At 38.3% G+C, this 27,639-nt stretch overlaps 1 protein-coding gene across 1 annotated transcript in view; it reads left to right on the top strand.

Annotated features, from left to right (window-relative positions):
• The window catches only part of MAP3K5 (mitogen-activated protein kinase kinase kinase 5), a 231,858-nt gene that overhangs the window by 45,804 nt on the left and 158,415 nt on the right, over positions 1-27,639 (top strand). The window contains exon 2 of the mRNA XM_086318002.1: positions 18,175-18,314. Coding sequence (XP_086174128.1) covers positions 18,175-18,314 — 140 coding nt within the window. The remainder of the gene's footprint in view (positions 1-18,174; positions 18,315-27,639) is intronic.

Raw genomic sequence — 27,639 nt, 5'->3', positions numbered from 1 at the left:
AGGATCTTTTCCAATGAGTTGGCTCTTCACATCAGGTGGCCAAAGTATTGGAGCTTCAGCTTCAACATCAGTCCTTCTAATGGATATTCAAGGTGGATTTCCTTTAGGATGGGCTGGTTTGATCTCCTTGCAGTTCAGGGGACTCTCCAACACCACAGTTCAAAAGCATCCTTTCCAAACACCCTATGTGTTACCATTTGCATTTGCTTTTGTATGATTATTTGATTGTCCCCACACTAGAACATCAGCTTTCTGAGGACAACTCTGTGTGTGTGTGTCTGACTTTTGTATCCCTGGGCCTCGCTCATAGCAGAGATTTAATGGGCTGAACTGGTACCTGGTGTGTCAGAGCTGACATGGCTACAGGTTACTCTGAGTCCAATAGCAGATGCTCCAAGAATAGATGCATATACTGCCTGGACTCTGTTCACCGTGACTTCAGTTCTTTAGGTCTTTCTGTTTCTGGTTATTAATATGCACATAGAAAAAAATGCTGAGACTTTGGGAGGTATATATAGCTCTCCTTGAAGCAAGTTAATTCTGTTAATGCTTTTTAGCAAATATACTTTCTGTGCTCCTCACTACCTCTGAATACTCTCCATGGCTGTGATGATGTTTGGTGGGCTTATCTTTTAGCCAGAGCACCACCTGGAAAACTCTTCCTGTTTGTCTCTTCTGCTTCAGCAACATGCATTAAATGTCACTCGTTACCAGCGTTTTCTGTTCAACTTGTAGGCATCACCTACCTTCTCATGCATAGACAGAAGCTGTTGGATTGTGAACAGAGGGAGCTATGGAAAGGCAAGGGAGTGAAACTCACCTTGGACCAAGGAGTAGGGGAGAGGGTAACACAGGCATCCTAGTGGCATGTAAGGGAAGGAGACATATTTCATAACATAGCTTAGAGTGTGTAAGGGCACAGGCAAAATGAAATCTCTCTCTTCCTGGTAAGAAAAGTTTTTATTGAAAAGAATTCCAGGAAAAAAAAACCCCATTAATTATGCAATTTATTTTACTGTCTGTAAACTTCCCACAGGGAAACCAGATAGGTGGAGCGATAATCCTTTCCCCTGTCAGTGGGAGGCTGTGCCCACGTCCATTCCTAGGCGGTGGGGCAATTTTTCTGGTGGAGAGAAACTCCTGTATTATGCAATCACAGAGCAGCCAGAAATGGCCTTCCCTCTAGTCTCTGTTTACTGAAACACTGCTGTTTCTCAAGGCTGACCTCAAAGCTGTTGCCCCTGCAATGCCTGTCCTGAGACCCCCATCAACAGTAACCACTCCTCCTTCTGTGTGTCTGTGGGACATTTACATCTGTTTCGTTTGACCTGGGACTTGTGCAGCTCACATGCACTTGAAGGGCTGGTACTGTTTTCTCTGACCTCTTCATGTCTCTTGCACAGAATAATCAAAGCTTGTTAAAATAAGGAAGTGTGGGTGCAGAGAAAGGGGGGGGGCATTTCCAGGGTGCTGTGATGACTGGGATTGGAACAAGTTCAAGAAGCCCGATCCTCCAATGCAGGGTGATAAGAAGCTATTGGAAGGCTGGAAGGAGGGTGTAACCTAGGGGGTAATGCTGGAAGGGGCTGCCCATCATGTCCTCCCCCGACTTTACCACTGTGTCTGTGGAAGAGGCGTTTCCCATTTTCCCCACTGCAGGGCTGCTGAAGCTGGCTTTCATTCCGTGTCTTCATCCTAGTGTGGCTGGCCTTTGAGCTGTACTGACAGCTGTTCTTTTCAGTGACATTTTTTTTATCATCCCACAAATCTGTTGCATTAAAACAAACCAACCATAACTTTCCTAGAGAGTAAGTGAACTCCTGAGACTGACAGATTTAACTTTGTTTTTGTTGTTCAGTCGCTCAGTCGTGTCTGACTCTTTGCAACCCCATGGACTGCAGCACACCAGGCTTCTCTTCCTTCACTATCTCCCAGAGTTTGTTTCAACTCATGTCCATTGAGTCAATGATACCATCCAACCATCTCATCCTCTGTCTTAGCCTTAGTGAGAAGGAAAAAAAAAGGACCCAGACTATTTCATGACAATCAGTTAAGGTCAACCACCTAATCTGACAGCAATAAAAGGGTTATTTAACAATGAATAGTTTCAACTCTGCTCCTTCTCTCTAGTAAATTGTTTTAAAGAAAACCCAAAATGAATTGTTGTATGTACTGTAATGGAATGTCGGCATGTAAGCTGCAGAGTGAAATCATTACTGGCAGTATCTTATTTACACATCTGTTGTGTGAAGAGAATTAGATACTCTTAGAGGAAGAACAAAGTAAATTTGAATTGAAATAGTACACATTTTGACTAGATGCTGATTCCTCATTAGGTGTTGGGAGTGACTTTGACAGTGTACAAAGAAAGCAACAGTTTGACATCATTCAGAGACATTCTAGAAGAATCCTGATTCAGGGACATTTCCATTTGTGTGCACTTTAAGAATCTGGAGCCCTGTGGAGCTCCTGGGCACTCACCCAGTTTTCTTAGATCCAGTTGGGTTTATGAGTACAAGACACGATAGCCTTACATGCAAGAAGGAAAAACCTTCTCAAACTGGCCAGCTTACTGGGCTGAGTCACTACTTCTGCCAAACAAGTGCTGTGTAAGCTGAGCTGTTTTCATCTTACTGCCTATGTTCTTTCTACAGCAGGAACAGTACAGTATTTATTGATTGCAATTAAATTTCTTATTGATGAGGAATAACACTCTCTGATGGGCTTCCCTGGGGGGTCCAGAAAATAAAGAATCTGTCTGCAGTGCAGGAGACTGGAGTTCCATCCCCGGGTTGGGACGATTCCCTGGAGAAGGGAGTGGCAACCCACTCCAGTATTCTTACCTGGAGAATTCTGTGGACAGAGAAGCCTGGTGGGCTACAGTTCATGGGGTCTCAGAGTCGGACATGACTTAATGACTAACATTTTTTCACATATTTGTTAAAAGAAGAAGAAAATACGTATGTAAAAATATATATGAATACATATGTCAATGCATATATGTATGTACTTACAAAAGTGAATGTGAAGTCACTCAGTCATGTCCGACTCTTTGCGACCCCGTGGGCTATAGCCTACCAGGCTCTTCCTTCCATGGGATTTTCCAGGCAAGAGTACTGGGGTGGGTTGCCATTTCCTTCTCCAGGGGATCTTCAGTATTCTTAGCTGGAGAATTCCTTGGACAGAGGAGCCTGGTGGGCTATAGTCCATCAGGTTGCAAAGAGTCAGACATGACTTAGCGACTAGCACTTTTTCACATATTTGTTAAAAAAAGAAAAAAATACATATGTAAAAATATGTATGAATTCATATTATCAGTGCACATATGTATGTACATATATACATATATAAAAACACATATTTAAAAGTACATATGTAAAAATATATAATGAATACATATGTAAAATGCATATGTAAAAATACATATGAATACATATGTAAAAAAAGAAAATGCATACATTAGCAGTTAACTTTCTTTTTTCTTTTTGCAATATAGGATTAAATTACCATGCTCCTACCAGAGGCCCTTATCACACCTAAAATAATTTCTTAATATCATCAATTATCCTGTCAGTTGTCAAATTGTCTCCTATGTGTCGTGATTTTTTTAAGATTCATTTTAGTTAGAATCCAAATAAGGTCCCCATGTTGCAATGAATAATATCCCTTAAGTCTCTTTTAATATCTAATTTTTCCCTCCATCACTCTGCCTCACCTCCTGTAATGTTTCTGTTGAGGAAACCAGGTCATTTTCCCTGTAGAATTTTCCAAAGTCTGAATTCTGTTGATTGCATCCCTGCGTTGCACTGCTTCAATCACTATTGTTGTTTATCTAGATCAGCACACGTATCCTACAGGTATTGCCCTCCACAGAGTGAGACATACCTCCTCTGAATCAGAACAGCCTCAAATGAGAATGACATCGCCACAGTCATTTTTGCTTTAGAACCATGTAAGATAATGTTCAGGTGTTCTTTGGCCATTGTCTCTTGTCTCTGTGTGAAAAAGTCATAAAGGTATAAAATAATTAGGAAGAGGATGTCACTCAGGATGCATATCTGTGAGGAACAATCAGATTTTTTTCAAAAATGATCATAAATGGACTCTTGTAAAGTTACACAACTTAATGCCAGTGCCAATTAATCTGATGGGCAAGGAGTCTTAGAGTGACAGAGGGCAATGCTGTGTGCTTGGGAACTTCACTGAAGCATAAATGCAGACAGCTATGAAGATTTAATTAAAATTAAATATGAGAGACCTAAAAAAATGGCATGTACTGAAACCACCATAAAAACTAAACTCTAAAAAAGGCTGTTCACATTTTTCTGAATAGCTCTTTCAGCCTGTAATGAAAACAGATGGATTACTTCAGGACTGAAATTTAGTACCTACAATGAGTTTACAGAGATCTAAATTTGTGATTATAGACCCTTAAACCCAATATAGCTTCAGGAAATAGAATAATTTCAAGGAGAAAAATAGTTTTCAGTGGTGACATAGACATTTTAACCATCAAAGCAGCCTCATTTTCCATTTCTGCTTATAAGATGTCATAAGGCCTGTCACATCAATAACCTTAGATTTAATTTTGACTCATGCTTTTCTTATATAGCATACTCTTTATGGATCATTGGCCAACTCTATTGTTATTGCTGTAACATTAAAAAATAAATTCTTAACTTATAAACTAGACCCTTTTTTAACTTGGAGAGTTAATACTTTTTGATGTAGGACCTATTTGTATTTCTTTAATAAATTGGGCTTCCCTAGTGGCTCAGCTGGTAAAGAATCCACCTGCAATGCAGGAAACCTGGGTTTGATCCCTGGGTTGGAAAGATCCCTTGGAGAAGGGAACGGCTAACCACTCCAGTGTTCTGGCCTGGAGAATTCCATGAACTGTATAGTCCATGGTGTTGCAAAGAGTCGGACACAACTGAGTGACTTTCACTTAACTTAATAAGCAAAATTATGTAGGGAATTGACATACTTGTGAGCAGGAAGTATCATTTGATAAAGTATTTGCCACTCATCAAAGATAAAAACTGTGACTTACCTACGTTCCTTGGTCTGTGCACTGATAGTGAAAGATTCACTTCAAGACTGAATGGGGTTAGAGTCCTTACAGGGCTGCCTTAGTAACACTTCCTTTCCAGGTGGCTCAGTGGTAAAGAATCCACCTGCCAGTGCAGGGGATGCAGTAGGTATAGGTTTGATCCCTGGGTGGGGACGATCCCCTGGAGAAGGAAATGGCAACCCACTCCCATATTCTTGCTGGGAAAATCCCATGGACAGAGCAGGCTGGCTGGCTACAGTCCATGCAGTTGCAAAGGAATTGGACACAACTGACTGAGCACATGACAGATGACTTAGTAACAATTACCAAACCACCATCAAAATATTGTGTGTTTGAAATTCCTCTTTAATAGGAAGGAAGGATTCTTCATTAGGCCAGTCTTCCTTGTGACCAAGAATATGCATTTGTAAGATTGAGATTTTAATGTCTGGTTAAGGTTTTTGTCTCTAGCTAGTGAGCAGAGGGCTTCCCTGATGGTTCTGATGGTAAAGAATCTGCCTGCAATGCAGGAGACCTGGGTTTGATTCCTGGGTCAGGAATCCCCTGGAGGAGGGCAGGGCAACCCTCTCCAGTATTCTTGCAGGAGAATCCCATGGACCAGAGCCTGATGGGCCACAGTCCACAGGATAGCAGAGTTGGACTGTGCACATACACATGCACAGTAAGCAGATTCAAACTGAGCTCTATTCTTTGGCGTCCCTCTTTTCACCCAATACTCCTTTACTACATTTTAGGCAGTAGATAGTAAGCAAAGAAATAGAATTTTTTGGTTCTTATGATGCTTGGGTTCACATCCTGCTCCTTAGCTGTAATAGCATTCTTAGTATCACAAGTGACAAAAATTCCTCCCAAAAAAGAAATGTACTGGCGTCCTGACTTTGGAGAGCAGAGGTAGCGCTGCATTCAGGCACGTTACTCGAGCTGTCCACGGGGTGCAGGCTTGTTCTTGCTGTCCCTGGATGGTCTGTCTTCTCTATTGGCCACCAGCACCCTGGCTCTATCCTAAAAGGGCTATCACCTAAATTGGAAGATCACAGTACTCTTCCTTCTACTTTATCATTTCTCAGTCTTTGTTTTGTATCACTTCCCTTTTTCTTGTTTTTAAAGTTATCCCTCCTTTTTTCCAAAGCTGACTTTTCCCTTTCATCTTTGATCCCCTCCCATCTGTCTTAACCAAGAATATAAAGGCAGTGTCCACTAATTAGCTCCCCTCTTTAAAATCTTAACCTTTCTACTAATGTTTAAGTGCACCATCCTAAAACTAAACACCTTTAGCTTTCAGATCCCCTTCAGTTGTTGTCTGATGTCTAGGTTTCCTTATTGAGTGTAAAAATCCCTCCTGTAGACCTTCGTGAGTGTTAATCCTCTTCCTTGCTGGAGAATGTCTGTGCTCATTCCCACCATTTCCTCAGCTCTTACTCAGCGCCTTTAGTTCTGCTGTACTCACCTCTCACCTTTCTCATCCTGTGGCTTCTTTATAATTCTTGTGGTGGGCTGAAAAATGACCTCACCCCTACGCTCCAACATCTGTGTCGAAATGAAACTGGTGAATACTGCTTTATTTGGAAAATTTGATTGCAGATGTGATGAAGGGTTTTGAGATGAGATGACCCTGGATCATGTGGATAGGCCATGAATGCCATCACACAGGCTCTCATGAGGGAGAGAAGCGAGGGCAATTCGGCACCACAGGCACACGTAGCACAAGGCAAGGAATGCGCAAAAATGTTGGATTGTGAAAGAGGCAAGAAACACTTTCTGCCCTGGAGCTTCCAAGGAAGCCTGACTCTGGTTCTGCTGACACTTTGAGTTTGAACTTTCAGCCTCCAGAAATGTGAAAGAATAAATTTCTGTTGTTCTTAAGGGATGGAGTTTGTGGTAATTTGTTAAGATCGCTGCTGCTACTGCTGCTGCTAAGTCGCTTCGGTCGTGTCCGACTCTGTGCGACCCCATAGACGGCCTCTTTGGACATTCTTGATAAAATCATTGACCAAAGTGAACATGCCTGAGTAAACAAGACTTAGATCAAGAAGGAGACTCTTATCAGCTCTCCAGCAGACCCCCAGAGTCCCTTTTCAGCCTTTGCCCCTACCAAAGAACTCACTATTTTGAATTATCACGTTTGTGAACCTAATATGAACCGCATCAAGAAGAATAAACCTATCTCTTTTGTATATGGATTCTTTCTTCTAACAATCCGTGAGGTTCATCCATGTTGTCATATGTGGTTATAGATTTTTAAATTGTCATTGCTGTATAGTATTCATTGTCTATATAGAGCACACATTATTTTTTCTACTGTTGATGGTTTACCAATACTGCTGTTATGAATATTGATTATGGACCTTTTGGTGAACATCGATTTGTGTTTCTGTTGGGTATATAATGAGGAATGGATTTCCTGAGTCGAAGATGCCTTGTCATTTCGTTCTGTACTAAGTTGACAATCTCATCTACAGTTCTACTTTAACTATCCCTCATCATTCTGACTCTTGAAATCTCTCAGTCTGATTCTGATCTTAGTGCTTAGATATAAAATGACAGCTATCAATTACACACACACACACACATACAAACACAGAGTTTAGTCTGTTCCAGTTTAAAGATAAGTTACTGCCAGAAAAGTGGCTCTTCCCCTTGTCATTTGTCGTGTTAATGACAAGTCATCAGTCTTAACCATTCAAGTTTGAAACAGAATCATTTTTAATTCTTTCTTTGATTATCCTGCGTCCACCAAATCTCAAAAGCTTCCCTTCCACCATGATTGCCCACCATGTTCTCTCTACATCAGTTTGGGGGTACACTGTCCCTTGAATGACTCCTTAACTTGTCTCCCACCTTCTAGTCTCTTTTGATACTCATCCATCTAAAAATTCTAGGTTTATCCTTATGAACTTTGATCCTGCTGCACCACTTCTCAAAACTCATGGACATGGATGGATCACCATTGATTATAAAAATCAAGTCAACATTCCTTATGTTGACTTTCTATGCCTCATAATTTGATTTCAACATCATTTCTATGAGTAATTATTTACCTGAAGTTTCACCAGCTGGTATTGAGTTATCTATTCACATTGTCTTCAAAAACATTTTTATGATAAATTGCTCAAAGGGCTTCCGATGAACGATTCCTATAGTGGCTCCATATAATGGCCGTGTATTAAGAGTTTCCTGTGCCTGGTGTACACGTAACCCACACAACAGCTTTGTGTGGTAAATACCTGTGTTATTATCCTCAATTTACAGTTAAGGACACCAAAGCTTGGAGAATTTAAGGTGTCTAATGTTACCCAGCCAGAAACCTAATTAGGATGCAGACACTGGAAATCACGACTCAGCTTGCTTGCGTTTTGCATATTCATGACTCCTCTCAAGGCCATGGGAGATGAGGAGGCTTCCCTTCCAGCTTTCAGGTCTGTGGTGTGCTTTTCTGAGGCAGCATCTCCTCCTAACAGAGAGCTGTGATTCCAGGTCCCGCCAGTCTGCAGATGTGTGCTTTTCCCCCTCATGTTCTCTGAAGCTGGCCCATCATGAACTGAACTCTAGCAGCCATTGCCTGGGTAAGGGGGCTTTAGTTCTTATACCACCAATTTGGTTTGGTTCTGCTCCCTCCTTCTTTTCCTGTTTCTCTTCTCCTCCTTCCTCCCTTTCTCTGCTGTTTCTTTCTTCCTCTGCAGGCTTCTCCCTTTTCCTCTCCCCGCCCCCTCCCACCCTCCCTGCCCTTCCTTTGGTAGGTGCCATGATTCTCAGCATTTTTGAAAGATCACCCTCTAGAAGTGCACAATGTCCCTCAGGTCACTTACTTTGCGGGCTTCACTTTTCAGGTTCAAAAAACCCGCGATACCTCAGTATAATAATCAAATAAGCAAATTAGTGCTGGAGTGGGGAGATTATGTATACATTTGCTTGAGCAATAGATGAATGATTCATGTTTGAATCACTATACATATATTTATTGTAGTTTAGGGATGAGGAAATTGTGGGCCAAAATCTATTGTTGATACAGATATGTATCATTATACACTGTAGAGTTAACCAAACACCATACAAGAAAATAAAAGGATGCTGATGAAACTAAATGTGTAGTAATTTATAACAGGAATTTCCAAACCATGACCCATTCAAAACAACAATGATGATGGATTATTCTTCTATCCTACCTGAAAATCTCAACAGTTTCAGTTGTGCAGAAGGAGTTTTGCAATCTCTCAACATTGTATCCCTACCAGACTTTAGAAGACTAACTTAGCACCTTCAGGAGACTCTACTGGGGCACTACCTTTAGACTCTGAGTAACATTTTAGTAATTTTCATGTTGTAGATCACTTGCAGGTAGCCCTTATTCATTCATGAAAGAAAAATCTATGGAATGCAGATGATGGTTCCCTGAAGAATTAGGAAGGGATGATCATTTGGGGGTTAGTGTCTGCTCTTTAGAGACTCTCTCTTGGTTCACCCACTGAGGATCCTACTGGGATTGATGTTGGTGTTTTCTGTTTTAGCTATGCCAGGTCTTAGTTTTGGCATGTGAGATTGTTTAGTTGTGGCACATTAACTCTTAGTTGTGTCACATGGGATCTAGTTCTTTGACCAGGGATCGAACCCTGTCCTCCTGCATTGAGAGAATGGAGTTTTAGCCGTTGAACCACCAGGGAAGTCCTCTACTTAGTTTTCTGTTTTGATTTTCTGAACTTCTCAACCAAGCCCAGTACCCTTCCTTTCCTTGGCTTCCTCCGTAATGCCTTTGATGTGCCTGGGCTGCAGTTTTTCCTATGCACTCCACTTTCTGACTCCATTAACAGCTAATGCCTCACCCACATAGATGTCTGTCATCCATCCCACCGAGGAAACTTTTATATAATAGATACTCAGGACATTTGTTTAATTAAATTGGAATTAATGGATCACTGCAGGGATTAACCCATCATGACTGGATGGGTAGTTCTGTGTGATAACTTGGGAAGTTTCCAGTGATTATGGAATGTTAGAGCACCTTGTAGACTATAGAATAAGCTGAATCACTACTGGGCTCTTGCTTTTTCATCAGTCATCCTGAGGTCAAGGAAAAAAACTGAATAGATAAAAAGTAAACATTAATGTCTTTCCTTCAGTGCTGCGTTTTACAAGCAGAGGCAGCTCTTGTGAGATATTTAACTAACAGATATGGTATTATCATGGAAAAATTGAATAAAAAAAGTAACAAAGACCATGAACCACTGCCGTTTGCTGACTGAAATGCAATTAGGCACAACAGTTTTGTGTGATTGTCCTAGAAATGTATTATGCTTTAATAAACTCCTGGGAAACCTAATTAGATGCTCCATTTAGCATTAATTGAATTGGAACAAGGAAAGAAACTATACCTCATGTAAAGTTGTAAGAGGCACATTTTTAAATGACTGACTTAGCCTTAAATTTTGAAATGTGAAATGTGGCAGTTTTACTCACAATATTACCATAGAAACTCAATTAGACAATTATTAAGTGCATTTACTCATGAAATATACTACAAGAGTATATGTATCAGTCTCCAGATCTAGTTTTGCTTTCCATTCATGTCCTGATCTTTGGAACTTCCATATCCCATAAATGTAGCATGTGGCTCATTTAAGAATTAAGGGCATGGATTTTCCAGCCAGATTGCTTGGTTTTGAATCGTGATGCTAGCATTTTCAGACTGATTTGGGGCCGATTGTTTTTATCTTCTCTACCTCAGTGTCCTGAAACAATAACATTACCTACCACAAAAGGGAGATTATGAAGATTAAGTAATTTAGAACTTGAAAAGCATATGATGTCTGACACGTGTACTTACTAAATACATGTTTGTAAAATAAAATGGATAAATTGTACCTCATATAAATGGGTCTCAAGAATTGTAGAGTATCAAGTGTTTATTCGGAGAAGGCAATGGCACCCCACTCCAGTACTTTTGCCTGGAAAATCCCATGGATGGAGGAGCCTGGTAGGCTGCAGTCCATGGGGTCGAGAAGAGTTGGACACGACTGAGCGACTTCACTTGCATTTTTCACTTTCATACATTGGAGAAGGAAATGGCAACCCACTCCAGTGTTCTTGCCTGGAGAATCCCAGGGACGGGGGAGCCTGGTGGCTGCCGTCTATGGGGTCACACAGAGTCAGACACGACTGAAGTGACTTAGCATAACATAGCATAGCAAGTGTTTGTTATTTTGGTCACCTGATGCGGAGAGCTGACTCATTGGAAAAGATCCTGATGCTGGGAAAGATTGAAGGCAGGAAGAGAAGGGGACAACAGAGGATAAGATGGATGGATGGCAGTGTTGACTGAATGCACATGAATTTGAGCAAACTCCAGGAGATACTGAAAGACAGGGAATCCTGGCGTGCTGCCAGGGGTTCAAAGAGTCCATGGGGTTGCAAAGAGTCGGGTATGACTTAGTGACTGAACAACAGCAAGGTGTTTGTGTAGTTTGTTATAATTATATCATCTTGTGCATTCTTAGCATGTCTTAGGATGGTTTCATGAGGAAGATAATTTTCACCTGTTTATTTTATTACTTTTGAGAAGATATGGATTAGAGTCAGAAGGTCATAATAAGCTATGTTCTTTAATTAGATAATGAAATATTATTGTGTAAAAAATGCTGTGTAACTAGAAGGCATAGCCAGTATAATAAGGTAAAACAAAAAACAACTAACAAGAAAACAAAAACCATGAAAGACATACAGATTGGAAAGGAAGAAGTAAAACCATTTCTGGTTATAGATGATATAATGGTCCATGTAGAAAATGCCAAAACACATGCGCCCCCCCCCCCCCCCGCAAATGCTTCTTGAACTAATAAGTTAATTTAGTAAAGTCTCAGGATACAAGGTCAGTATACAAAAATCTACTATTGTTTTATATACTACAATGAAAAATTGGGATTTGAAATTTTAAAAAGAGTACAGCTATGATAGTACCCCAAAATGAAACATTTAGGTATAATTTAACAAAGTATGTATAGGAACTGTATATTGAAAATTACAAAATATTGATGAACAAAATCAAAGACTTAAATAAGTAGAGAGGTATGCCTAGGCATGCATTGAAACACTCAGTATTGTTAAGATGTTAGATCTCTCCGAAATGATCCATAGTCATCATGAGTGGATGCTCAGTCTCTTCAGTTCTGTCTGAGTCTTTGCAACCCTATGGACTGTAGCCCACAGGCTCCTGTGTCCATGGGGTTCTCCAGACAAGAATACTGGTGCAGGTTGCCATGCCCTCTCCAGGGGATCTTCCCAACCCAAGTCTCTTATGTCTCCTGCATTGTCAGGCAGGTTCTTTACCACTTGCGCCACCTGGGAAGCCCTGTCGTCATCATAATCCTAGTCAGAATTCTGGGAGAAATTTTTTTAGCTATCAGTGGATAGCTTTTAACTACCAGTTGATTGTAAAATCTATATAGGAAAGAAAATAGAAGAACTAAAATAGCTACAACAATTTTGAAAACAGAAGAGTGGGAGAACTCACACTGCTTGATTCTAGTACCTTCCGTGAAGCTACCACAGACAAAACAGTGTATATAGCACAGACGGTCCCCGACTTACAATGGTGCAGTTTATGATTTTTTTTTTACTTTGATGGCGCAAAAATGATACCCATTCAGTAGAACCCATACTTTGAATTTTGAATTATGATCTTTTCCCAGCTTAGTGATACATTCTCAGTTGTGATGCTGGGCAGAGAACCAAAGCTCTCAGTCAGCCAGGCAATCAGGAGGAGAAACAACCGATACGCTTACAACCATTCTGCACCCATACAGCATTCCATTTTCACTTTCGGTACGCTATTTGATAAGTTATATGAGATATTCAGCACTTTAATATAAAATAGGCTTTGCATTAGATGATTTTGCCCAACTATAGGCTAGTATAAGTGTTCTGAGCACATTGAAGGCAGGCTGGGCTAAACTATGATGTTTGGTAGGTTAAGTGTATTAAATGTATTTAAATTTACAGTATTTTCAACTTACAATGGGTTTTTCTGGACATAACCTCATTGTAAGTTGAGAAACATCTGTATTCGCAAAAAGTAAATACATAGATCAATGGAATAGAATAGACCATCCAAAAATTTTTGGAAGAAAAAATCAAAATGGATTGTAAGCTTCAATGTAAGGTATAAAAGGTATAGCACTTTCAATAAAAATCATAAGAGAAAACTTTTGTGACTTGGGTTAGGCAAAGATTTTTTTCAGATACCACACCTAAAGCACAATCCACAGTAGAAAAAATCGGTAAATTGGGCTTAAAGTTAAAATTTTCATCTCTCCTAAAGACACTTAACAGAATGAAAAGGCAGATCGCAAACAGGGAGAAAGTATTTGTGAATCACATATCTGACAAAGGAAAAATATCAATATAAAAACAGACAAAACTCACATTAAGAAAACAAGCTCAACAATAAAAAGGGGAGGAAGGCACGTGCTTTGAACATGTTATCAAAGAAGATGAAAGAGTGAATATTATGCTATGGAAATTTTTAAAATATATTCAGAAAAAAATACAAATACATTAGAACAAATCACTTGACTGAATTTGAAGTAGGAAGAATGCCTTCCTCTGTTATCATACTGTCTTATGGTATTTTAAAATTCCTACACAAATAAACATTTTTAATGTTGTATATTGCATCCCACAGGGGTCTGTTCCTGTTTCCATGTTCAGATCTAATGAATGTATTTTAGTCTACTTGTACCATTTATTTTACGTGTCTCATTTCTCTCTTAATCTAAAAGCCTTCTGCAGCATTTCTACTTTATTTTAGCAACAATTCCACGAATCAGTTCTCTAGAAAGAACCCATTTCCCCCCCTATTGTCACTACTTAGTATTTTTCTTTGCTATCGCTCGTTTGTTTTCTCATCAGCAGCTGTTTTATTTCGTTTCTCTCAGCCATACTGTATGCTGTCTCTTGATTTTAACGCTGTGTGGCTGACTGTGAGTGGCTGGCATCTGTGGGAGGAGGAAGCCGAGTGGGTGCCTGAGGCAGATGGGCCACGTGGGTGGGGTGCAGTGACTCATTTTTTTCATGTGTTGATTTTTGTTGTAGAAATGTTAAGGACCCCAGAAGAAAACTCTCTAGTTCTATTAGAGAGCCTTGAAGTCATGGCTAGCCTTGAAAAGTATCTTTTGAAGCTCCTTTGACTTGCCCTCCCCTTTTATAACCTCACTAAATCTTCTGGGTCTTTAGCTTTCATTTGATCTGATTTATTTCTCCTTCACAGAATGTAGACTCTAATTTCATATTCATTAGATAAGGCCAGCTGAATCAAACAACCTCTTGAGGGTCTGTGTTCCTTTTATAAAAGGGTTGCACTTTGATTGCATGCAGGTCTTCAATGTTCTTTTTATATTTTGGTGGGTTCCTAAATTACAAAAGTAATCAGTGTTCATAAAAGAAATTGTATAAGATATAGAAGGCATAAAGAGGAAAAGATAAGTCATAATTCCATTACACAGTTGTTATCACAGTTTACATTTTGCTGTACAACTTTCCAAAACTTTTTTATTCATGTACATCTATACATATAGAATATATATAATAATAAATTGATGATAATGTATACATTACGTTTTAATGTGTATGCTATACATTATAATGTATATATTTTACTTTTTTCCTAAATATAGTGTGTGTGTGTGTGTGTATGTGTGGTCATTTTTCTAATAATGTATATTTAGGCATTTTTCCAATGTTACTGCAAAAATAATATTTCAGTGGATATACTTACAAGTAAATCTGCCACATGTATAGGAATTTTCTCAGGATAAATTCTTAGGAATGGAATTATTGAGTCAAAGAATATGCATAATTTTAAGGACTCAAGATCTCCTAAAGAGTTTACACTTCCCCATAGCATATAAGAATACCATTTCTCTGCATCTTCATTGGGTATTTTGAAATATCTTTGGCCCCTTGATAGGAAAAAAAACTTTGTATTGGTTTAGTGTTCATTTATTAGGAGTGAGATATAGAATAGTTTTATATGTGATGTTTAAAATTGTATGTGATGCTTAAAATTCTCCGAGCCAGGCTTCAGCAATATGTGAACCGTGAACTTCCTGATGTTCAAGCTGGTTTTAGAAAAGGCAGAGGAACCAGAGATCAAATTGCCAACATCCGCTGGATCATGGAAAAAGCAAGAGAGTTCCAGAAAAACATCTATTTCTGCTTTATTGACTATGCCAAAGCCTTTGACTGTGTGGATCACAATAAACTGTGGGAAATTCTGAAAGAGATGGGAATACCAGACCACCTGACCTGCCTCTTGAGAAACCTATATACAGGTCAGGAAGCAACAGTTAGAACTGTACTTGGCACAACAGACTGGTTCCAAATAGGAAAAGGAGTACGTCAAGGCTGTATATTGTCACCCTGTTTATTTAACTTCTATGCAGAGTACATCATGAGAAACGCTGGACTGGAAGAAATACAAGCTGGAATCAAGATTGCCTGGAGAAATATCAATAACCTCAGATATGCAGATGACACCACCCTTATGGCAGAAAGTAAAGAGGAACTAAAAAGGCTCTTGAAGGTGAAAGTGGAGAGTGAAAAAGTTGGCTTAAAGCTCAACATTCAGAAAACGAAGATCATGGCATCCGGTCCCGTCACTTCATGGGAAATAGATGGGGAAACAGTGGAAACAGTGTCAGACTTTCTTTTTTGGGGCTCCAAAATCACTGCAGATGGTGACTGCAGCCATGAAATTAAAAGACGCTTACTCCTTGGAAGGAAAGTTATGTCCAACCTAGATAGCATATTCAAAAGCAGAGACATTACTTTGCCAACAAAGGTTCATCTAGTCAAGGCTATGGTTTTTCCAGTGGTCATGTATGGATGTGAGAGTTGGACTGTGAAGAAGGCTGAGTGCCGAAGAATTGATGCTTTTGAACTGTGGTGTTGGAGAAGACTCTTGAGAGTCCCTTGGACTGCAAGGAGATCTAACCAGCCCATTCTGAAGATCAGCCCTGGGATTTCTTTGGAGGGACTGATGCTAAAGCTGAAACTCCAGTACTTTGTCCACCTCATGTGAAGAGTTGACTCATTGGAAAAGACTCTGATGCTGGGAGGAATTGGGGGCAAGAGGAGAAGGGGATGACAGAGGATGAGATGGCTGGATGGCATCATTGACTCGATGGACATGAGTCTGAGTGAACTCCAGGAGTTGGTGATGGACAGGGAGGCCTGGCGTGCTGCGATTCATGGGGTCGCAGAGTCGGACACAACTGAGCAACTGATCTGATCTGATCTGATATGTGATGTTGCCATTTTAGTTACACTTTTGTGATTTTACCTGCCTATGTCCACAGCCTAATTTTCTATAATGTAATGTTTTATGGTTGCTTATTTGTTTTAAATTGACCAATAAGAGATAAATTGATGCTTTTGAACTGTGGTGTTGGAGAAGACTCTTGAGAGTCCCTTGGACTGCAAGGAAATCCAACCAGCCCATTCTAAAGGAGATCAGTCCTGAGTGTTCATTGGAAGGACTGATGTTGAAGCTGAAACTCCAATACTTTGGCCACCTGATGTGAAGAGCTGACTCATTTGAAAAGACCCTGCTGCTGGGAGGGATTGAAGGTGGGAGAAGGGGACAACAGAGGATGAGATGGTTGGATGGCATCACTGACTCAATAGAGACGAGTTTGGGTGAACTCCGGGAGTTGTTGATGGACAGGGAAGCCTGGCGTGCTGCAGTCCATGGGGTCGCAAAGAGTTGTACACAACTGAGCAACTCAACTAAACGGAACTGATAAAGAGATAAGAGATAACAATAAAGATATTAACCTTTCATCTATCACATATTGCACGTATTTTAAACAAATTAGTATCACTTGTTAAATTTGTTGTATGCTAATATTTTTATTTTGAGTAGGATCTGTTTATTGTATTTTCCAGAAGCTTATTATGATTTTAAAGGAAGCTGTTGATTTTCATAATTTTGCACCTTGACATCTTGTTAAATTGTATTAATACATACAATAGTTGTTTAATTTATTCTATTGTGGTTTTTTGGTTGGTAATCATAACATCTGCAAGTAATGATAATTATTTTATAGAATTATATGTCTGTACTTCATTAAATCTTATTGCATCAGTTAGGATTTTCAGATACTGTACCGGTAGTAAGAAAAAAAACAGCCTTGTCTTTTTCCTGATTTTCATGGGAATACCTATGAAAGTACAAAGCTGTTATGAAATATATATTATTTTTCAATTTAAAGATGTGCCCTTATATTTTCAGTTTGCAGTTATTTTTAATGAAAAGTGGATTCTAAATTTTACATAAAGTACTAAGGAATCTTTGGGAACACTGATGAGTTTTTTCCACTGAGCCATCCTTGCATTCCCCAAATAAACTTTAAATCCATGATCTAGTGTTCTTATAGTATATAGTGCTTGGTACATTTTGCTCATTTTTCTTTCATGTTTCTGTCTGTATATATAAATGAATTTGAAACTAATCTGAATTTTATTTTTGTGACACTGCCAAATTTTGGTACCAAGTTAATGCTACCTTGGTGTTAGTCATCTGTGAAGTCTGGAAGAACTTGTATCTATAGTTGTATTCTCTCTCTTAGTCATAATTTCTATACCTTTGCTTCCTCTTTTTCTCGATTATACTTGCTAAGGACTTGCTAGATATTTGTTATAAAATTCAGCTCTGGATGGAGTCATGATTTTACCTGTTTGCTTCTTAAAATTTCATTTTACATTGATAACTTAACTGCTGTTTCCCATGAATCTACTTCTGGAAAGTTAGTTAGCTTGTTTTCAGTGTTAAAATTTAACAGAGTGCATTAGCCCCACTTTCCACCATTGCAGACTCTCCTTAGTTTCCAGTAATTACATGATCCTTTTCTTTTAAAAAAAAGCAAAAATGCAGTTTTGCTGCAGTTTGTAAAACCACTTCCGATAGAACTGCTAATTTAAAATTCAGTGGTAAATGAAGAGGGAAAATCCCTATCATTTCCTCTTTGAATACTAAGTTATTGAAACAAAAAAGTGCTTACTGAGCATTATTTAGGTGTCATCATTTGGGGGACTTTGTTTTCTGTTTGCAGATATCGCCGTGGTGGAGATGAGTGATGCCTTCCGACAACCATCCTTATTTTACCACCTTGGAGTGAGAGAAAGTTTCAGCATGGCCAACAACATCATCCTCTACTGTGATACTAATTCAGACTCTCTGCAGTCGCTGAAGGTACTTTACTTGTTTACTAAATATTTACTTTAGGCCCCAGAGTTTTAGGGATACCTCTCCATCATCCAGAAAAAAAAAATCAAGTAGCATATGTTTGTGGTAGGATGTTATTGTCAGTCAAATAATTATGCAACAGTAACTAGTTACATTGCGAGGTTTAGCTGTAATTCAGTGTGGAAATTTGCTGATACACAGTTAGTGGGAAAACTTAGTATTGAGTTCTGAGCTCCAGTTGGAATTGCAGCTGAGGAGATGGTTGTGAACAGGAAGTTGTCACTGAACACACTGGAGAAAAAAGAGAGTACCTAATGTGTGGTCAGCCCTCATGCTGTGTCACCACTGGGAGTTTCCTTGGGCACACCTATCACCTACTAGAAGTATGCTGTCTACTGAAAGTTCTCCGAGTACAAATTCTCTATCACAAGAAAATTGCCATCTTCTGTCACTGGGATATGATTTCAGTTAGAGTGGGAAGAGGAGGAAGAAAAACGTACCATATTTGTCTACAAAATTCAACATGTCTCATGGCATTCTCTCCATGAGAGGAACTTAATGATAGGAGGGTATTTTCTCCGTTCAAGAAGATTGCCTAAAATGCTTTTGCAACACCAAATGATTTTACACTGTATGATTCTTTGAAAAGCATCTAACAGTTCATCATGTAACTCATGCCAAACCTCATAATCAATCATTTCCTTTGTGAAACTTGCGTCTAGCTCTTTGTGGCTTTTTCTCATTTATCACTTCAGGTTCCCAAATCCAAGCCAACCTTGGTAAAATACAATAAAAATTAATTCAAAAAAACCCAACCTTGGGATGTGGAGTCCTGAAACCCAGAACCATACTTCTAATCACTTCAGAATTGGTATATGAAGATCTCTAACCCCAAACCCAAGGAAAAAATGTAGTCGTGTTTTGCTTTTATCTGAGGATCTAAAGCTTGTATGGCTTTCTCTACAAAATATGCAGTGTCATTTAGCAAATACCTTTTCTGCATGCCAGGCCATTGTGCTGGGGATTGATTGGATATTCCTTCCCAGAATACTCTGAAATAGTTGTAAGAGATTTTTCCTGTCTGTCTAATCTGTTTTTCACCTGGAGCAATTCTTTAAGGAAACCCCTACCTAGCAACTAAACAACAGCAAAAACTTAATCTTACCCCAGATTTACCCCTTTAATTAATGTACCATACATTTCATGATGATGCATTTTTAATTAAACAGTTTGATTTAGTACTCTTTGCAACCTGTATTGGCAACCAATATTAGCAGGTTGATGAAGAGATTTAGTACTGTTTGAAAGAGAAAAAGGAGAGTGAAAAAGTTGGCTTAAAGCTCAACATTCAGAAAATGAAGATCATGGCATCTGGTCCCATCACTTCATGGCAAATAGATGGGGAAACAGAGGCTGACTTTATTTTTAGGGGCTCCAAAATCACTGCAGATAGTGATTGCAGCCATGAAATTAAAAGACGCTTACTCCTTGGAAGGAAAGTTATGACTAACTTAGACAGCATATTAAAAAGCAGAGACATTACTTTGCCAACAAAGGTCCATCTAGTCAGGGCTATGGTTTTTCCGGTAGTCATGTATGGATGTGAGAGTTGGACTATAAAGAAAGCTGAGCACTGAAGAATTGATGCTTTTGAACTGTGGTGTTGGAGAAGACTCTTGAGAGTCCCTTGGACTGCAAGGAAATCAACCAGTCCATCCTAAAGGAGATCAGTCCTGGGTGTTCATTGGAAGGACTGATGTTGAAGCTGAAACTCCAGTACTTTGGCCACCTGATGTGAAGAGCTGACTCATTGGAAAAGACTCTGATGCTGGGAAAGATTGAGGGCAGGAGGAGAAGGGGGTGAGAGAGGATGAGATGGTTGGATGGCATCACCGACTCAATGGACATGGGTTTGGGTGAACTTGGGGAGTTGGTGATGGACAGGCCTGGCATGCTGCTATTCATGGGGTTACGAAGAGTCGGACATGATTGAGCGACTGAACTGAACTGAACTGAAACCTATATTAGCAAGTTGATGAAGAGGTTATTTTATTCTTTGTGTTCTATTTTCTTTGCAGTAAATTCATTTTAAGCAGGCAGTGTTGTGTTGGACATTTTTCACTCTACAGTATTTTTATCCTTATTGTACTGGTATCTGGTGATTTAATTTTATGCCCATTATTTCCTAGGGAAATTTTTTAAAATTACCTTTGAGAGAAAGAGATAAAGCTAATCTTATCAGAACTTTGTGTGGGACAAATAAACTGATTTATTTAATTGCTTTCAGCCAGCCTTTGTATAAAAGTGTTATTGGTATTTGAATAAAATAGTTCTTTAAAGAGGCTTGTCTATCTAAAATATGCTCATTTCTTGTGTACAATACATAATTGCTGTTTTTTATTGAGCACTTACTATGTGCTAGGTACTAAGCCCTTTTGTTATTGTATTGCTATTCAGTTGCTAAGTCACGTTCAATTTTTTGTGACCCCATGGACTGCAGCACGCCTGGCTTCCCTGTCCTTTACCATCTCCCAGAGTTGGCTCAAACTCATGTCCGTTGAGTCAGTGATGACATTCAACCATCTCATCATCTTTTGCCCTCTTCTCCTTTTACATTCAGTCTTACCCAACAGCACTGTCTTTTCCAATGAGTCAGTTCTCATCAGGTGGCCAAAGTATTGGAGTTTCATCTTTAGAATCAGTCCCCCAGGATTGATTTCCTTTAGGATCGACTAGTTTGATCTCCTTGCTATCCAAGGGACTTAGGAGTCTTCTCCAGCACCAAAATTCAAAAGCATCAGTTCCTTGGTGCTTACCCTTCTTTGTGGTCCAACTCTCACATCCATACATGAATGACTACTCGAAAACCATAGCTTTGACTAGACGGACCTTTGTCAGCAAAGTGATGTCTTTGCTTTTTAATATGCTGTCTAGGTTTATCATAGCTTTCCTTCCAAGGAGCAAGCAAGCGTCTTTTAATTTCATGGTTGCAGTCACCATCTGCAGTGATTTTGGAGCCCAAGAAAATAAAATCTGTCACTGCTTCCACTTTTTCCCCTTCTATTAGCCATGAAGTGATGGGACCGGATTAATTCTTAAAACATCACTTTGAGGTATATGCATGTGTGCACTAAGTCACTTCATCGTGTCTGACTTGGTGCAACCTTATGGACTGTAGCCCACCAGGCTCCTCTGTCCATGGGATTCTCCAGGCAAAAATACTGGAGTAGGTTGCCATGCTCTCCTACAGGGAATCTCCCCGACCCAGGGATTGAACCTGTGTCTCCTGAGTTTTGAGGTGTATATACCATCACCAAATTATAGGATTGCAAACTGAGATTCTGACATCAATCATTTGCCCAAGGTGATGTAGAAAATTTGGGTCCAGGTCTGCCTGAGTCCAAAGTCTGGCCCCCTTGACCACTAAACTTGACTCCAATTACTTCTGGTTAGAAGGATAGCAGACTATTTCCAGATTTTTTAAGGAATCTCCACACTGTTCTCCATAGTGGCTGTACTAGTTTGCATTCCCACCAACAGTGTAAGAGGGTTCCCTTTTCTCCACACCCTCTCCAGCATTTATTGCTTGTAGACTTTTGGATCGCAGCCATTCTGACTGGCATGAAATGGTACCTCATAGTGGTTTTGATTTGCATTTCTCTTATAATGAGTGATGTTGAGCATCTTTTCATGTGTTTGTTAGCTATCTGTATGTCTTCTTTGGAGAAATGTCTATTTAGTTCTTTGGCCCATTTTTTGATTGGGTCATTTATTTTTCTGGAATTGAGCTGTAGAAGTTGCTTATATATTTTTGAGATTAGTTGTTTGTCAGTTGCTTCATTTGCTATAATTTTCTCCCATTCTGAAGGCTGTCTTTTCACCTTGCTTATAGTTTCCTTTGTTGTGCAGAAGCTTTTAAGTTTAATTAGGTCCCATTTGTTTATTTTTGCTTTTATTTCCAATATTCTGGGAGGTGGGTCATAGAGGATCCTGCTGTGATGTGTCGGAGAGTATTTTGCCTATGTTCTCCTCTAGGAGTTTTATAGTTTCTGGTCTTACATTTAGATCTTTAATCCATTTGAGTTTATTTTTGTGTATGGTGTTAGAAAGTGCTCTAGTTTCATTCTTTTACAAGTGGTTGACCAGTTTTCCCAGCACCACTTGTTAAAGAGATTGTCTTTAATCCATTGTATATTCTTGCCTCCTTTGTCAAAGATAAGGTGTCCATATGTGCATGGATTTATCTCTGGGCTTTCTATTTTGTTCCATTGATCTATATTTCTGTCTTTGTGCCAGTACCATACTGTCTTGATGACTGTGGCTTTGTAGTAGAGCCTGAAGTCAGGTAGGTTGATTCCTCCAGTTCCATTCTTCTTTCTCAAGATTGCTTTGGCTATTCGAGGTTTTTTGAATTTCCATACAAATTGTAAATTATTTGTTCTAGCTCTGTGAAGAATACCGTTGGTAGCTTGATAGGGATTGCATTGACTCTATAAATTGCTTTGGGTAGTATACTCATTTTCACTATATTGATTCTTCCAATCTGTGAACATGGTATATTTCTCCCTCTATTAGTGTCCTTTTTGATTTCTTTCACCAGTGTTTTATAGTTTTCTGTATATAGGTCTTTAGTTTCTTTAGGTAAATATATTCCTAAGTATTTTATTCTTTCCGTTGCAACGGTGAATGGAATTGTTTCCTTAAGTTCTCTTTCTGTTTTCTCATTATTAGCGTATAGGAATGCAAGGGATTTCTGTGTGTTGATTTTATATCCTGCAACTTTACTATAATCATTGATTAGTTCTAGTAGTTTTCTGGTGGAGTCTTTAGGGTTTTCTATGTAGAGGATCATGTCATCTGCAAATAGTGAGAGTTTTACTTCTTCTTTTCCAATTTGGATTCCTTTTATTTCTTTTTCTGCTCTGATTGCTGTGGCCAAAACTTCCAAAACTATGTTGAATAGTAATGGTGAAAGTGGGCACCCTTGTCTTGTTCCTGACTTTAGAGGAAATGCTTTCAATTTTTCACCATTGAGGATAATGTTTGCTGTGGGTTTGTCATATATAGCTTTTATTATGTTGAGGTGTGTTCCTTCTATTCCTTCTTTCCGGAGAGTTTTTATCATAAATGGATGTTGAATTTTGTCAAAGGCTTTCTCTGCATCTATTGAGATAATCATATGGTTTTTATTTTTCAATTTGTTAGTGTGGTGTATTACATTGATTGATTTGTGGATATTGAAGAATCCTTGCATCCCTGGGATAAAGCCCACTTGGTCATGGTGTATGATCTTTTTAATGTGTTGTTGGATTCTGATTGCTAGAATTTTGTTAAGAATTTTTGCATCTATGTTCATCAGTGATATTGGCCTGTAGTTTTCTTTTTTTGTGGGATCTTTGTCAGGTTTTGGTATTAGGGTGATGGTGGCCTCATAGAATGAGTTTGAAAGTTTACCTTCCTCTGCAATTTTCTGGAAGAGTTTGAGTAGGATAGGTGTTAGCTCTTTAAATTTTTGGTAGAATTCAGCTGTGAAGCTGTCTGGACCTGGGCTTTTGTTTGCTGGAAGATTTCTGATTACACTTTCAATTTCCGTGCTTGTGATGGGTCTGTTAAGATTTTCTATTTCTTCCTGGTCCAGTTTTGGAAAGTTATACTTTGCTGGGCATACATCCTGAGGAAACCAGAATTGAAAGAGACATGTGTACCCCAATGTTCATCGCAGCACTGTTTATAATAGCCAGGACATGGAAGCAACCTAGATGTCCATCAACAGATGAATGGATAAGAAAGCCGTGGTACATATACACAATGGACTATTACTCAGCCATTAAAAAGAATACATTTGAATCAGTTCTAATGAGGTGGATTAAACTGGAGCCTATTATACAGAGTGAAGTAAGCCAGAAAGAAAAACACCAATACAGTATACTAACGCATATATATGGAATTTAAAAAGATGGTAACAATAACCCTGTGTACGAGATAGCAAAAGAGACACAGATGTATAGAACAGTCTTTTGGACTCTGTGGGAGAGGGAGAGGGTGGGATGATTTGGGAGAATGGCATTGAAATACGTATAATATCATATATGGAATGAGTTGCCAGTCCAGGTTCGATGCACAATACTGGATGCTTGGGGCTGGTGCACTGGGATGACCCAGAGGGATGGTATGGGGAGGGAGGTGGGAGGAGGGTTCAGGATGGGGAACACATGTATACCTGTGGTGGATTCATTTCGATATTTGGCAAAACTAATACAATATTGTAAAGTTTAAAAATAAAATAAAATTTTAAAAAAAGAGAGAAAAAAAAAAAAGAAGGATAGCAGACATTCTTAAGTGCGTTCATTTAGAAAAACCCATCAGCCATACGTCCTGAGTTGTCTCATGTAACATCCATCCCTTCTTTTGTCTTCCTCCTTCCATTAAATGTAAGCTTTTGTTATTTTCTTATTTAGTTTGTACCTGGCCCAAGTATCTGGTTGCAAAGTACAAAATTCTAGGGTAGAAAGTGTTTTCCTTGAGTCTAACAACCTCCTCTGAGCCCTGGGTTCCTTGGGTTCTGCTGCTGAGGAAGGTCTGTGTGTGTGTGTGTGTGTGTGTGTGTTTAATTTTTAAAAATTATTTCTGTTGCAGGTAGTTATAAGTGAAATTGTTATCCCTACTATCTAGCAACAGAAAGGAAAGCTGCTGTGAAATTGGCAAAATAAGAGATATTTATAAATAATGTATTTATATATGGATTAGGTAAATAAATGAAGTATCTCCCTATTTTCACAGGGCAAGACAGAATGAGAATGCTATTCTTGTTGCATATCTAGCTTCACTCAAATTGGTTCTTTGGACATCTAGAAAGTACACCTGCACCAGTTTTATTTCCATCTACTGTTCTTGTTGAAAAGAACTGTTTCTCTTTGGCAGGAAATTCTTAGGAAGAAATCACAGGAAAGTTTTTTTTTTTTTTTAAGTTTAAGCTCCTGATAGATAGGAACCATACAAGTACTTAAAAATCTATGTCTCAGTATGCAAATGAAAGGATATTTAGACTCTAATCAGATCATGTATTTGCAATAGAATTTGTATCAGTTTTAAATTATAAGTACTCTCTCACTGTAGCAAGAATGAAATTTTTTTTTTTTTCAGAAAGATCATCATTCCCCTTTGAGAAAGGGAAGTTGATAGATATTTTTTCCTTAGCAAATAGGAAAAAACTTATTTAAAGTAATAACACAATTTTCTTTAAATAGATAACATGAAAACATCTTATGTGCCTATTAATGAGACTCTGCTGAGGTTTACGTTTGTTTGAAAATCAGAAACTGCTGTAACAATTGTTTTCTGATTTATTTGGTACATTATAGAAATGATCAGATCTTTATTTGGGGTCTCTCAGTAAATGGGACTGTAGGTCTGGAACCATTGGCTGATAGGCTGTGGGACAAATAGCATGGAATCCATCTGTCATCAGAAAGAGCTTGGGAGAAATGAATGGCTGTTGTGTAGAGTGAGGAAGTTGTTTTAATGAACCATTTCTTCTCCCATCAGAAATTCATTTATTAATTCTTTTCCTGTTTAAGTTGTTACATAATATTGAGCAGAAAAAGAATAGATATGTATAATTCAATCACTTTGCTGCACACCTGAAACTATCACTAATCAACTGTACCCCAATATAAAATAGAAAGGTAAAAAATAAATGAAGACAAAAACAAAAAGAAATTCCTTTATAACAATACCTCTCAGCTATAAATCTTGACTCCTTCTCCTTCTCCCTTATTTAGCTCCCTCTCTTTTCCCTAGATCACTCCCCACTCACTTTTAAATAATGCTTCATATAAAAGCAAAGCAAAACAAAACAAGGAAATATCATTCACACTATCAGATAGTCAACAATTAAAAGCCCTTATTATACCAATGGCAGGGCTGTGAAGTATGGGAATGTATGCATTGCTGGTAGAAGAGTATGTTGGCACTACCTTTTGAAGATCAGTTTGGCAATAGCTTATAACATCAACTGAGTTTATCACCAAGAGTCAGCAGTTCTGTCTCTAGATGTGTGCTGTTAAAAAAAAAACATCTTTGGCTTGCATATGGAGATATAATGAAGGAAGTTTATGTTAACTTTGTTTGTGATAATCCCTCCCCCAGAGAAATTGGTAAATATCCATCAACAGAAGAATGAATATGAATACTTTCTGGTATAGTCATTTAATGGAATATTTATAGTTCCACTGATATTTCTTCTGCCCAGATTAGTAGTCTCAACTAATCTCTTTCTCTTTTAAAAAATATTTTTTGAAAGTAGCCCTTAAAAGTTCTTATAAGATAAAACAATTTTGTAAGTATCTATAGTGACAGATGTTAACTATATGTATTGAAATGATTATTTTGCAGTGTATACAAATATCAAACCATTATATGGCCCACCTGAAACTAATATAATGCTATATGTCAATTATGCCTCATAAAAATTTTTAAAATAAAGTAATAAAAAATCTTAAATAAAGGCACGTTTGGATACACAGGGAAATTACTCAAAATAGATTAATCATATCAAATCCTCTAAAATTTCATTTTAAATTTACTTTTGAAAGTTACAGAAAGATTTTCTTACTCAGTTTGTCATTTTCATTTAACTCTTTCAAATATGTAAGTTGTGATAGTTTTCTTAAAATGCACTGATCTGTAATGTTAAGTTCTGATTCTTTTATTTTTTGAGAAAAATAAAGATCATTTCTGTTTAAAGAAGTCTTTAGCTTGCATAAGGTGATATAATCAAGAAAGCTTATGTTAACATTGTTTGTGGTAATCCTCCCATCACAGAAATTGGTAAATATCTATCAACAGAAGAATGAATATAAATACTTTCTGGTTTAGTCATTTAATGGAATATTTAGAGCACTTAAAATTGAATTTACTAGAGCTTTCTGTACCACTATTAGTATATCTCAAAAACAATGTTAAGAGAAAAAAACAAAGTATAGAAGCATGAGTACAGTATGATGCCATCTGTACAAAATGCAATCACGTGCAAGACAATGCTCTTTATACATTTATGTAATAAAGGTTAGAAGTATATATGAGAATTATAAATAAATTATGAATACTTCTCTGAAGGATAGGTGGAATAGAATTAAGGAGTCTTCAACTATATATACATTGCATTTCTAAGTCTGGATGGTTATATCCATGGGTGTGTGAAAAATTTTGTTAATTTTTTAAATTGAAGTATAATCAACTTACAATATTGTATTAATTTCAAGTGTATAACATAGTAATGATCACCACAAGTATAGCTACCATTTCTCTGTATACAGTACATTACAGTGTC

The sequence above is a fragment of the Bos grunniens genome, chromosome 9 (assembly GCF_055505025.1).
Source record: "Bos grunniens cultivar Pamir isolate PY7600 chromosome 9, Bosgru_T2T1.0, whole genome shotgun sequence".
Lineage (NCBI taxonomy): Eukaryota > Metazoa > Chordata > Mammalia > Artiodactyla > Bovidae > Bos > Bos grunniens.
This window is presented reverse-complemented; position numbering and strand designations above follow the sequence as displayed.